This window comes from Battus philenor, unplaced genomic scaffold (genome assembly GCF_028537555.1).
Source record: "Battus philenor isolate CCGP_79_NKW_IND1 unplaced genomic scaffold, ilBatPhil1.0.hap1 SCAF_11, whole genome shotgun sequence".
Lineage (NCBI taxonomy): Eukaryota > Metazoa > Arthropoda > Insecta > Lepidoptera > Papilionidae > Battus > Battus philenor.
Genome location: NW_027181673.1, coordinates 4974606 through 4988728, shown reverse-complemented (window position 1 = coordinate 4988728; position 14123 = coordinate 4974606). Strand labels below are relative to the sequence as shown.

The window sequence follows — 14123 nt, the reverse complement described above, 5'->3', positions numbered from 1 at the left end:
AAGGTGAAAAAATCAATGATAGTTAACCACTATGTAATGTTACCCTCATTGGGGCATAAATGTAAAACTATGTCACAGTGTGCACTTTGTAGGTAATTGTATGAATATTACATTTGTTAGCAAAATGAAGAGAAAAAAATATTACCTAAATATAACTTTAGTCAGTGGTGGAAGGGTTATTACCTAATCAGAGTCGGCAAGGTTGACGACGTCGGAGGTGGTGGGCGCGCGCTGGAGGGGCGGGCGTCCACGCGGCCGGCCACGCTCACCCAGCATGATCTCCCGCGCGCGTTGCTGCTGAAGCGCCATCGCTACAGGGTCTCGGCTACCCAACCCGCCTGCGTAGTACTTTGCCCCCATCTAAACATTCAAGAAAAATAGACTTCCCTATTGAGAAAATTGTCCACAACGATTCAAGTTGCTTTGCGATGCAAGAATCAGGGTATGGTCATACCCTTGTGATCACGACTACTTTCAATTAGTATTATATCTAGCAGCAATTCTTAAACTGTGGGTATGTAGAGTCCCAATGGGATTATCTTGAAATTTTATTGATAACATTAGAAATACTGAGAAGATAAAACAGTATACCTGTTTAAATATTATTATAAAGCACTAAGTCTACAATACTAGGTTTGTTTCAGGTACATTCCAGATATTAATGTAAAGAGTGTAAATAAATAATATGTCATAGAAACATAAAACGATAAAATTATAACATACATAATCATCCAATTTCTAAAAAGTCCATTAAAGTAACAAATCATCAAACATTATGTTAAAATTATTTGCTAACTAGGCATGTTCATGAAAAAAGTCACCTCTTATCACTATTATCCTGACTACACATTTTTGTCAAAAATTATTTGTCTCTTTTTGTACTATTTACTACCAAGTTTTTCTGTCGTGAAATCTTGAAGTTTAAGCACATTGATTGGCGTTACAGAAACTAAATATGAATTAGCCTAAGTTAATCAAAGTTAACATGTTATTACGTTTTGATGTTGTTGCTGCAACATCTGCTGCAGCCGCATCTGTTGTTGTTGCTGTTGTTGCCGCTGCCAAGGCGGCTCGTACTGCAGGCCGCTTGTACCTCCTAAACTTCCCGCACCGCCACCACCTTAAGTAAGGAAACGATAAATTTATAACAACATAGTTGTAATTAGTACATACATATAGATATATCTATTAGTTTATAAGTAAATTTAATATTACAATTTTTAACAAAAAAAATTGTCATAACACAACCTATTAATCAAAATAAAGCCAAATATCAACTGATATGACAAGTAGGAACTCCAAAAAGATGTTGTTATAGAATCTATATCCCGTATTTTAAGAATTATTGTTATCCAAAAAAATAAATAAAGTATTAACACCCTCTGACATTCTTTTTAATACTACATCACAGTTGAATTTTCTCTTTCCATGATGTGTTTTCTATTTCCATGATGTGTTTTCTATTTCAGTCATGGTACCATAAGTAACCTTTCTGTAAACCTCAAACAAAAATATAAAAATATTGTGATGGCCGAATTTTGAAAAAAAAAAAAACAGTCCAACATACTAATAATTGTTACCATATCTAACTTTAAAACACGATTACAAGTGTAACATAGATTTTTTATATTATTTTCAGTGATTGGCCACTTGCTGTCTTACCACCCCGATTTCGGTTTCAGCAACTTTTTGTAAATAACAATTTAGTCCTAAAAATCATATCAATAATTTTATGTATATAAAGTTGTAATACGAAATAAATACCCACATATTAATGTTAAATAGTTAATATGACCACTAGCTCAAACTTAGAGAAGAGTTCTGGTAGAGACTGTCTTAAGCAATAAGGAGGCCTCCTTTTGTACCATCACTGCATAAACTGTATAATCTTATTTCATAAAGCGTGACCATTTATCATAAACCATAAATAAGTAAAATTGATTACAAGCCTAGTAAATACTCACCGGGATTCATTAAAGGATTCATCATCCCTGCATTCATCATGCCTGGTTGGGCATACTTGTATATTTCGCTCATCTTTTGCAACAGCTATAATAAGAAAACATTTGGTTTAGCAACTTTCTATAAAAATGTTTAACATATATATAACTAGAGATTGGGTAATCAGATTAATATTTTCCCTAAAGTTATTTTAAGCCAAGAAAATGTAGTAGAGATAATTTTAATAAGTCAGTAATAAATAAATTAACGGAATTAGTTTCGGAGTGTATATCTGTGTACAAGCAGGTACAGATTGTCGATTCGCACGCTAATTCGTATCCCGATATAAAAGTACTTTCTTGTTCTTTCTTTCCATAAGCCAACATGCAACTTCTTATAAATATCTCTTCTATCTAACCTTTGCATGACAGAAACTTAATTGTTACAAAAATATTGCAAAATAACTGATATAGTGCCTTGAATGTCATGACCAAAAAAAATATACAATAAAAGAATAGCTTGACCTTTCATTTTGATATTTATATTATATTACATAACAACACGGACATGCATATTATAAGTTAGCAGATACGGTGGCGTGTGCAAACAAAATGAAACAACAAATATTACAAACACTAATGGTAACTTACGCCATAATCATATCCACCGAACATCTGAACAAATAAATAGTATATTTGTAATAATTATTTTAAAATTTTATAGTAGTTATTTAGAACATGACTTAATTCTAATTTTAAAAGTACTATAAATGGTTAATTTTTAAAATAAACACTAGAGACAGTCAGTGTTTATTTTGTCACTATAACATGATAGTCATTCTTTTTACATGATCCTCAATAATTAATTAATGTAACTAAGATATATATAAATATACATCCAATTATACAATCTTAAATTATGGCTTATATATACTAATTCTCACCCCTGGATTTGAGCTGTAAATGAGCGGCAGCATTTCTCGGATCTGACTGTCGGTGATGTTGGGCATATCTTTCCGCAGCATGGCACCGAGCGCAGCAAAAGCCAGCTGTTGCTGTTGTTGCGCCAATAGACCGGGTACTTCACAAACATAATTATATACTGGTTATTGTACACAGTTTAAAGTCCAATTGTAGGGATATGTGTAAGTAAATTCAAAATACTCATATCATATCCCGGTAAGTGTTATAATTAGCACTATTATCTAATATATTTGCATTTTATTGTAGGTAAGATAAGTTGCATGTTCTGAGACTTCCTCGAGTTTTTTTACAAATAGTATGAGTATCACTGTTGTAATTAATACATCATAAATAAACCATTGGCAAGATAAATAAAATCTAAAGCTATACTTTCAATGTTAGTTGAGCTGCAGTGGTAGTACAAAAGATATCAGAGTTTTAAAGAAAGAAATTAAAATGAGTATTGATAATCAACACAATTACAATAGCGTTGTTATACATCTATTATTATTAGGAACATTTCACGAAAGATTATACTATGAAAGATACTTTATATGTATTTTTGTCTTTATATAAACTATTAGCTTATTTTTGCACATCTTACCAAATAACTATGCAGAAAATGTACAATATTTTAAACTGGTAAAGTTATATAGGTAAGTAGTTATATAGGTATTAATTTAATAAGAAGTAACTCACCCATTCCATTGGGCATTTGCCAGGCTGCGGGGAAGGGTGCAGGCGGTGGGCGGTTCTTCTCGTTCTCGAAGTCCTCCCACGCTGCCTTGCGCTCCTCCTCGCTTAACGTCTCCTCCTCCTTGTTCTCAAGCAGCGAATCGTGCTCGTGGTATTTATAGATCTTTAAATATTAAATAACATATTTATTGATGCCAAAGAAGTCTGGTATGTTTTAATTGTAAAGCAATGTGGTAATTAAAATAACTTGTAATGGTCCGAATCCGAGGTCCGAAGTCCGCCCGCCAGCCCGCTTACAAATGCGTATGCGGCAAACAATGCGAATCACACAACCGCCACCGCCAAATTACTCAACACGTGTTTCACCCTTCCACGGGGCATCTTCAGAGTGCCAAAGAGTCTAACACTAATCGGTGTAACATAACTCTTTGCGGCGGCGGTGCATTTTGTTGCACGACTACCACTGCATGTGCGGAAGTGGCTAAATATTGGTCCTTTTCTTACCATATGAAAAGGTTTTATATCTTGAGAGTAAAATCGATACTTCGTACAATAGATGTCTACAATGCCTAATTTACGAATGTTAAAATTTAGAAGACTCATTACATTTAATACTGGGCGAGTTCGTATCTACATGATAAGGTAGTGCTTAGTGAATAAGATACTTTATTTTAACTCCAGTACAAGGTTACACTTTATATCAGTTTCAGAATTAATTCTGTATCTGTCTGAAGAGTATTAATATATATATATATATATATATATATAAGTTCAAATGTTTAAAGGAACCTGCACACTGCAATCCATAACAATGTAATAGGAATTTGTCGAACATCTAAAAGGCACAATCTGATATATATGCCTCCCATTCAAATGAAAATGGTCTGTTCCGAAACCCATGTGTCATGCCCATATTCTTTGTATAGAAAATAAATACTGAACACCAGACTGTCGTACAAGAGGCAAGAAATGACGACCTGAAAATCTTGGATCTGATATGCCCCAAACATGAAACATTTCGATATTTGTAGATGTTGGAGTGATCTAGTAAGTATAACTTCATATGTTCCTATACATAAGTTTTTGCAAAATGCATTCCTCATCGAGATAATGATTCATAGAAAAACATTCCTAGCTGGTGGACTACTCATAAATTTAAATTAATTTTGATTTAGTGTCATACAGTAAGCGTCAAATGGAAGCAGTTCAGTTTAGTGTACCTGTGCGTCGTGTTCACGCAGCATCTCAGCGAAGAGGCGGTCGCGTGGCAGCGGTGGTAGCGGACGTGGCGCAGGCGGCCGCGGCGAGAACTTGTACAGCTCGGCCAGGTCGTTCTCCGCGTAGTGCCGGTCAATCTGCTGCTCGTCTATCACACGCTTCGATATCGCCTGCTTCGTTACTTGACGCTCGTAAATCTTCTCTTCCATTGTTCCCTGATAGTTTGATAAAACTTATGTAATTAATTGCAAAATATATATTTTTTGTATTATGAGAACATAATACACACTGGCACAAAGGGGAACACAAAAAAAAATATTTTTTGACATTTTGATTCACTATGTGAGCAGTATGAGGCCGCGCGTAATGTCGCATAAAAATGAAATCATCGCGAATAAATGGAGCAAAAGTCATAACATGGAGTTCTAAAATGTCTGTTACATAAGTAATCCATTTTCAATTATCACTAACTCTGTGCGAACTTCCAAACATATGCCATCCCATACCATTACTGACCCTCCACCACCATATGACCCAGGTTCAGTCAACTTGGTTAAGTTATAGCGTTCTCCTCGATATCCACATTCTTTCGCGTCCGTCTACAAAATAACACAGAAACGGCTCTCATCAGTGTATAAAATGTGGCTCCACTCAGTTGTCCAGTTTTGATGCTCGCGAGCGAACGCTAATCTTGCTACACGATGAGCTGTCTCTAGTTTTTAAGCTTTTGCTGGCACATAAGATCTTAGCCTAGCTGCAGTTAGTCGTCTCCTTACAGTACTTTAACTTACATTTACGTTACGGACTTCTTGCAATCGATTTCGGGTCTGAACAGCGGTTCCTCGACAATTCCTTAAAGTCTGCAAGACGATAAAACGGTCATCTACGTCACTGATTGACCGATTTCTGCCTTGCCTTTGCCTCCGCACGTAAGATCCAGTCGTCCTATAGCGTCGTACAACACGATGAACCACCAATGGCGATACACCCAATGCGCGACCAACTGAACCGCAGCTACGCCCCCCATCGATCATGGTTACTGCCCTAGCCACTGAATTTGCTGGTAAATCACTCATTTTGTATCAGAACAATATGCATTATTGAAAGCAAACAGTTAAATGAACAACAGTCACCTCACACCCAACCAACAAAGTTCTTATCAGAAACAATTAGGACACTTAATTTTAGCAAGTTTATAAAGACACATTAAACCTGTTACCGCACTTGTAAAGTTTTAAATTTTTAAAGTATGTTATTTCTTAAGAGGGTACTTACACGTTAATAAAAACTACTTAACAAGATTTACGAAAACTTTAAAAAAAACGACCTTTTTTTGTGTTCCCCTAAGGTTAGGGTACATAACATTTATAAATATACTTCGGACATATACATTTACGGAAACGCCATAGTAGCTTTCAGTATTTAAATTTCAAATTCACAGTAATTTGCCGACTAGCGCTTCGTTGTCGTCCCGAGAAGTCTTGTTTATCTTGAGCATGAATGTCAATTTAAATCAGCTTAGCTAGATTAGATTTCACCCAAAACACTAGGACCACACGCCCCAAGAGGTCAGAGGAATAAATCCCGGCCTTCCTCGAGACCCACACTTAAATACAGGTAATTACTAGACGCTTCGACGTGGAATGAGAAGGCAATGCTAAGAAACAAAAAGCCATTTGATGGTCGAATCTCTTGCAGTCCATACTTTATTTTATTTCACTACAGCTACAGTGAAAGATGCAATAAAGCAAGGAACACACAAGAGAGCCCACATAACTTTATTGCCTAAGTGACTCCATCTGTATCTTCTTGATATCGAGCCGTCAGCGCCGACTGGCTCTTTAGTAGAATTCGTCCTTTATTTCCGGTAGTCTCTTTTGTGCTTGATATTTAAGCGATTGTCACTATATAGTCTTTAACTTGAAACAATCATTTTAAACTTCATTACATTATTTATACTTACCTTGAATGAATAATTCTATTAAAAAACTTACCATAGCAAGAAACCTGTAGATATAGCAAGGTTTCTTCTGTCCAAAACGGTAGACGCGGAAGATACTCTGAACGTCGTGTGAAGGATTCCACGACACGTCGAATATTACAACGCGATTAGCGGCCACCAGATTGATACCAAGTCCACCGGCCCGAGTTGATATCAGGAATAGCCTGCAAACATACGTAACACATTTTATTCTAAATAAAATACCCGGTTTTATTAGTAATAACATATTTATCTATAGGTAGATTTTGTTTACAGCCCTGGCTTACAAAATTAAAATTAAAAAAGTCTCATGTGCATACAAGCAAAGATGTATTATGTCATCACACTCACAGACGCACACAATCATGGCTGTCCGTCTCTCTCTAAAGGGCTTATTAAAAGGATTTCCATGTTCCATTTGAATATCCCATGCATATTATATTTAAAATATATTTTTATTTAAAATAGACAAGCAATAAGTTTATCTTTTTATTTTCAGCAGATAGACGCTCATTAAAAGGCATAGGCAAAAGATAGCCACGAATGATCTGTCTTGCTCTGCCCGCTGCTAGCTCCGCTTTAGGCTCGTGGTTGCCCCGCGAGAACCTTATGGCTTCAATGACCTACCCACTGCCACTTCGGACAAGCAATTCTTCGGCTTACGTCGATGACCACCGTTTTTCTGCGAATTGCCTCATTTGTGATTCGATTGCGTAGCGAAACTCCGAGCATAGCCTTTTATATTAATATTAATTTATATAATTTAATAATTCTGCAGTGCCTAAATTTATAAAATACACTACTCGTCTTCAGGATTCATAATAATGTTTCCTCAATACTTCTATTAACATCCAGCTCTTCAAGTAAAAGAAAAGTAAGAAATATTCAAAGTTGTTACCTAGCTCTTGGATTGTCTTCCCTGTTGAAGTTCTTACACCAAATGGATCTGTTCTCACAAGATGTAGACCCGTCCAGCCTGAAGTAATCTAAACCTGGTGACCATGAACCTGTAAACATTTATTACATTGCATTAAATCCTTAATTGATCCACAAAAACAAAAATTAGTATATTATGTAAAATCTTTACTATGTTTATTATCTATGAATAATACTTAAAAGTTCTTAGTGGATTTAAAGATTGATGTCAGTTAAATTGAAATAAATGTAAATAACAAATTACTTAAATAGTTACAACTTTTAATTAGCATTTAAAACTATTTATTTATAAATAATTTTGTATTCTTAAAAAGAAGTAAACAGATTGTTAATTATAATCAAAACAGTGAAAAAGCCACATTAGGACATTAAGTTATAAAAAAAAATCTTTTTTTGTAATTAAACCATCTTCATCCCCTGTTAATGTTTTTGGATATAGAGCTCCCTACAGATTCCCAATAGGACCAGTTAGAAGCGACCTTCATTCAGCGTCTGTACAAAGTTGCATTTATTTGCAAGTTTAAGAAAATATGATGGCGACAGATATAGTCTCGTCGCGCTCACACATGCAGATATAATCTTGCGTCTCACATTTTCATCTGTCAAGACTTCCGTTTTAACGTTGCAAGTTAACGTCCCATAAATCTTAGTTAAAATTTTAACCAAAAAAATATAGACACGAGAAACATGTCATAAATCGCAATACCGCAAAAAATATTTCCACCCTTGGCGGGGAACGGTACATCTCAAGTGGCGTGGGGTCGTGGTCGTGGGAGCGTGCTATTGGTTCAGCGGATTTTTGTTTTTATAACTAAAATTCCAATGCGCCCGCGCACCAGCCACAGCAGTTTACATCATTGCCCGGGAGAAGGATCTTGGCCTCGGTCGCGTTCACTAGCTAGGTGTCGTCTCACGCACCGACGCCCACTCTTTGTGTCGGTTGCGTTCACCAGCTACGTGTCTTCCCACGCGCTGGGGCCAATTAGAAATTACGTTATAAATTCACGTCTTGGTCCTATTCATTCTCTGGGCATCATTTAATTCACGCCACAACCTTTACATCACCTCGCACCCCTAAGTGGTAAGTGTTGAACAAATATTATAAAGACATTAATATTAAGTAGCGTTAAGCTATAAGTTAGAGCTCAACATTTTGTCTGTGTCCATAGTTCCATCATTATGTATTCATTATTACTTTTCAATTTGTTTTTATCTCCTATTTTTGTTTTACATGCTTTACATTTTGTAACTCCGTTCTGACAGTAAACAATCACATCAACTGCTTACAGCTTCTTTCCTTCCTTCGTCGCAAGCCATCTCGGGGTTTACTGTCAGCGGAGCAAATTGTACATATATTTATATATGTATATCATAACTGTGACATTAATTCACAGGTGCGAGTTTTATACTAAAAATTACCTACAATCATTGAGGTTGGATTTATATCACCTTTCACCGGAACCAACACATCCTGTGAACTACCAGTGCTCCCTGCTCTCAACTTGCTGCCGCCTGACCATGCTGGGAGATAGTGGGGCTGGCTACCACCATCATCAGAGGAGTACCGAGCTGTGATGCAAAATAAAACCTGGCCTTCTGCCCACTATCCATTTTAATTAAATATATATATACATATTTCTTCTACTGTTACCCTTTCATTTTTAATTATTTTCCAATAATGGTACACCGTCACAAAAGTTTCAATTAAATATACATCCAAATATCTGATCTCCGATCATAGTATGCAATATAGAGTATTTTATAATTAATAGAATAAACAAATGAGATGTTAATTTTCACTTACCAACATGCCCGCCGAGTTTTTCATCTATACGGCCTTCCTGTGACGCTTCATCAACTTTTCCTAAGAAATGCTCAATGAGGTCCAATGAATACAAAGACTGTGAGAACACCAGTCTGTGGACAAAAAGGCTTTCATGAAAAAAACGTTTTACCATAATTTTTTTAATTAAAATTCTACTATGGATAGGTTACTGCAAGCAATGGTAGCACAACTCTCTGTGGTGCTTTTAATATTATTCAGAAACATTAGTATTCAATTTAAATTAAACTAATTACAAAACAATATTATTAAACAAAAATCCCAGAAAAATTATCTAATTGTTTCTGAATGTAATATAGTTTTTTTTACTTAGTGGACAGCACAAGAGAAGAAGAACCTATTATTTTACTATGTTTTAGATGTATTTAATTTATTTTATGTAGCCTTTGTATTTTATACTCTTGTGACATTGTTTATGCCATTACAACAATATTTGCTAATTTTGTAATATATATAGCTTCATAAAAACAATGTTATTTTCACGCCTTCATTGGAAAAATCGTATAGGCCTCTAGTATCCAGCGATTTGACCTCCACTCAAGAACCTTTAGGCGCTAACGGCCATTAATTGCACGAGCAATGTGACTTGCCCACTGTCACTGCAGATAAGCAATTCTTTAAGCTACGTCCATGACTGGTTCTTTTGTGGATTTTCTAATTTCTGATTCCATCTCGTAGTGAAAGTACGAGCATAGCCCTCTCTGGGTGACCTTGAGCCTTTTTATGAGGCACATCGTAAGCGATCATCTCTGATCCTTATGTCATCACTGGCAGCATACATTCATCAAAGATCTTTACATATTAAAGAACATAAAATTATAAATATCGGCTTGGACAATTAGATTCAATAACAATACTTACAACTTGTCTCCAATGGTCTCACACTGGCGTAGTATGTCAAACAACAGCACCAGCTTGTGCGAATTGCGCATGTCTTCCAGCTCGTCGTCCGTCACCAGCTTGATCCACCATTCAGTCGGGTTCTCATACTTTGTCTCCAAAACCTCCAAAGGCTTTACATCTTCGTCTAGTTGTTCCACTGATAATTGAAATAGCTATTAATATATAGTATGTTTTACAATCAACTGGCCAGTGGAGCTTGAACTATTTGGGCCAAGCCAAATTTAGAAAATTAATTTTTCTTACTAGAGCCTAACATTCTCAAACAAACAAAATGTTGTTATTTATACATGTAATAACAATTAGTAAAGACCATCTAGTTTTTGCGATATAACTTTCCCATACAGTTGGCCAGCAGTGCCATGCAGCTCACTTCTATAACCCTTCTGTTTGAAAGTTGCAATATGTGGCTGGTGGGAAACGTTTCCTATGAACCCTATATGCCCCATATACATAACCCTGTACACGGCTCACAATTCACCCCCATGACTTAAATGATTGACGCACTGACAAAACATGACATTGGTACTGTAAGTATAGAGATCTGAATTAATAATAAGGTGTATAATAGGTTTGACAAAATATTTAACAAGAAAACAATGTCATTATTCCACTTGTATGTTATTTGGCAGCTCAAGTCGCAAGACAAATCAAATCTTTTTTAGCATTATCATTTCAGCTATAGGACATCCACTGCTGGACATTCCTATAGATTCCCAATAGAACTGATTGGAAGCGGCTAGTATCTAGTCATTCAAAAACCGTAAGAATGTCGTTTGTCCATCTTTTTAATAGACATCCTACACTGTGCTTGTGGTCTACACTTCAATACCTTAAGCCCTCAGTGGCCACCTGATCTTGTAGCCTGCCCATTGCTATGTAAATTATTAAACCATGAATTTAAATTCATAAGTTTCTTTATCCAAAACTTCTATGTGAGCTCTACTGTTCTCTCACTCTACCTTTCTATTGCTTCCTCCAGCAATATTTCTCCTCCACAAATCTTACCTGGGTTAGCCCTAGTGCCCCGACGTGTCGTGACTTTACTGTCTTTCACTTTGCTCTTCTTAGCTGTTTTCCTCTTCTTGCCTTTTTTGCGACTGTCGTCACTCACATCAGAATAATCATCTGAAGATTCTTCCGATGAACTTTCCTACACAAATAATTTATTGTGTAATTATGTATTACTATTTTATTTAAAATAAACTAAAAACTGAAAATGATTTCAGCTGCAACACGTTCACTGTCGGGCATAGGCCACCACAGAGATTTCCAATAAGACCAGCAGAATAATGAGAAATGATAAGACGTCAAGGGTTGGTGGTGTATAGCTTAGGTCGATCTTACACTGCCTGCATCCAGCGACTTTCTGTGACATTAAATATGTTGTTAGTCGTCGCGGTCGCCACTCGAAAATCTTTCAGCCCTAACGGCCATTGATTGCATGAGCGATGTGCTCTGCCCACTGCCACTTCAGATGTGCAATTGTTCGTGCCACGTCGGTACCTCTGTGTTATCTGCAGATCACATTTTTCATTTGATTTCACAGCGAAACTCTGAGCATAGCTCTCTTCTTTGCTTTTTGGGTGACCTTAAACCTTTTTGTAAGACTCACTGTATGCGAGATGGGAAATTATAATATAGTAATATGTAATTCTTACATCTGGTGTAGAGTCATCATCAATGAAGTCAACTAATGATCCCTCAGAGTCTTCCTCTTCTCTTTCTCTCTGCAAAAACCAAAAATTATTAGTTTTAAAAATATTGATAGAAATATAAGAAATAAAGGACAGAACGGATGTAGCGGGTATATAACTTGATTTTTAATAGGCCAGCAATAATATAACTCTAAAAATTATTGTGGTGTTAGTAGCCGGAGCGTTTTCTCGTGTATAATATCTTGTCTTCTAAAGATACCATTATATATTCTAAAGATACCGCAGTTACAAATATACATTTCTATATTTATTCACAAAAAAGTCCTTGTCTTTGTAACGAAAGTGTGACCCTCTGTCTTCTAGACTCTTCTCAGCTTCTCAGGGAGTCCTCACACCAAACTTAGCATGAGATCATATGGGCTTAAACATAAATGGCTCATGTCTCAATAATCTTCCTTAAGCTAATGATCAGCTACTATCCCACAAAGCCGACTTACTACAAAATATACTACAAGATATCGCTAATAAAAGCTAAATAGTAGGTTTTGCAATAAACAAAGCAAAAACCAAACTCATGACCTACTATATACCAAGGACAATTAATATCATTAAAACCATACAAATCTAGAAACGGAAAGAAGAATTACTAATGAGGTATGCATTAATATAGCATGCACAGATTCTGGTCACTAAAGGAACTCCTTGAGAACAATTAATATCCCATAGCAGCAAAAAGTAAAATCTTTAATCTATGCACCCTCCTTAATGTCATAAATGATTGCAAAACACAGACATTAACAAATGAATGCTTAACTACAAACTTGTCAACAGTCCAAGGAAAGAAGCATGATGGGTGGATATTCAAAATTAGACAAGAAAAGATTGTGCTTGAGAAAACTCACAAAATTGGAGGCCGCTATGTAAAAAAAGTATAACGCTAAAATAGATACTATGGGCCGGTCACATTGAGAGATGTTAATTATAAGTGGAAACAATTCACCACTGTGTATACACTCACAGGCAACATAGTAAAGAAAAAAAGCAGCAATGGTCTGATAATCTTAAAAGAATTACATGAACATTGTGGATACACATAGCTCGAGATATGAGCAGATAGAAGCAATTGGGGGAGGCCTACGCATGTGCAAGTAGCGCTATATTAAAATTAATATGGAACTCGTTGTGTATTATAGGCTAAATAAATAAATTCAAGTGTATTTTTAGGCAACCACATAACACCTGTGCCAGGATTTCACCATGACTAGGAAATCTCTTTGTGATGCCCGAAAGATTTTATGTTACTTCATAAAATGGACAAAGGAAAAGTTTCAAAGGTCTTTTAAACCAAATATATTTAACAAACAGTAGAATTTTTCACTTTACTACTTATGATATCATGTAACAATGTGTTTTATACTTAGACAGTCAATGTGATATATTGCTTACTTTTTTCTGCTGCATAATCTCATATCGCTCAGAATTATACTTCAGTACTAACGGATGAGTCCATATCCTTTGTAATGACTGGAAGTCTGGGAACAAAAATCCTGACGATTTGCCTGGTAGAGGTCTGAAAAGAAATTAGATTTTTATGGCATATAAAATCTCTGTTTTCAAATTATCATATTGAAGTTTTGTATAGAAAAATGTAATTACCTTCTTGAATAATTATCCAAATAATGTTGATACAATTTGATTTGCACCTCTGTTAGTGTTATGAACAGAACATATTCGTGCTTAGGAGGTAAGAAAGGTGCCAGCACCCCATAGTCCCTCCTCTGAAATGATAATGAATTTTTACAAAAACCCTTCCATAACAATTTTTGAAGTATATCCTAGTATTTTTATTTTAATAACACAAAATCATAATTAATATAAAATATATATTGTAGTCTCCTTGTAAACTTTCCCAAATAAAACCAAATAAGACAGCAATATAAAGAAATTAAATTGTTTAATATTATAGTGTTAATAGAAATCAAAACTTA

General features: G+C 35.6%; 1 protein-coding gene across 4 annotated transcripts in view; it reads right to left on the bottom strand.

Moving 5' to 3' along the window:
* Positions 1–14123, bottom strand: part of XNP (ATRX chromatin remodeler XNP) — a 34755-nt gene that overhangs the window by 2635 nt on the left and 17997 nt on the right. For 3 of the 4 annotated variants that reach the window (XM_068775264.1, XM_068775271.1, XM_068775249.1), the window contains 15 exons: positions 13792–13913; positions 13582–13705; positions 12139–12207; positions 11486–11630; positions 10439–10616; positions 9539–9651; positions 7697–7805; positions 6812–6983; positions 4820–5032; positions 3603–3762; positions 2885–3021; positions 2592–2615; positions 1965–2049; positions 996–1120; positions 184–360 (listed from right to left, as the gene is read on the bottom strand). In XM_068775264.1, the coding sequence (XP_068631365.1) occupies positions 184–360; positions 996–1120; positions 1965–2049; positions 2592–2615; positions 2885–3021; positions 3603–3762; positions 4820–5032; positions 6812–6983; positions 7697–7805; positions 9539–9651; positions 10439–10616; positions 11486–11630; positions 12139–12207; positions 13582–13705; positions 13792–13913 (1953 nt within the window). The remainder of the gene's footprint in view (positions 1–183; positions 361–995; positions 1121–1964; positions 2050–2591; positions 2616–2884; positions 3022–3602; positions 3763–4819; positions 5033–6811; positions 6984–7696; positions 7806–9538; positions 9652–10438; positions 10617–11485; positions 11631–12138; positions 12208–13581; positions 13706–13791; positions 13914–14123) is intronic. The other variant, XM_068775258.1, reaches the window with a different exon arrangement.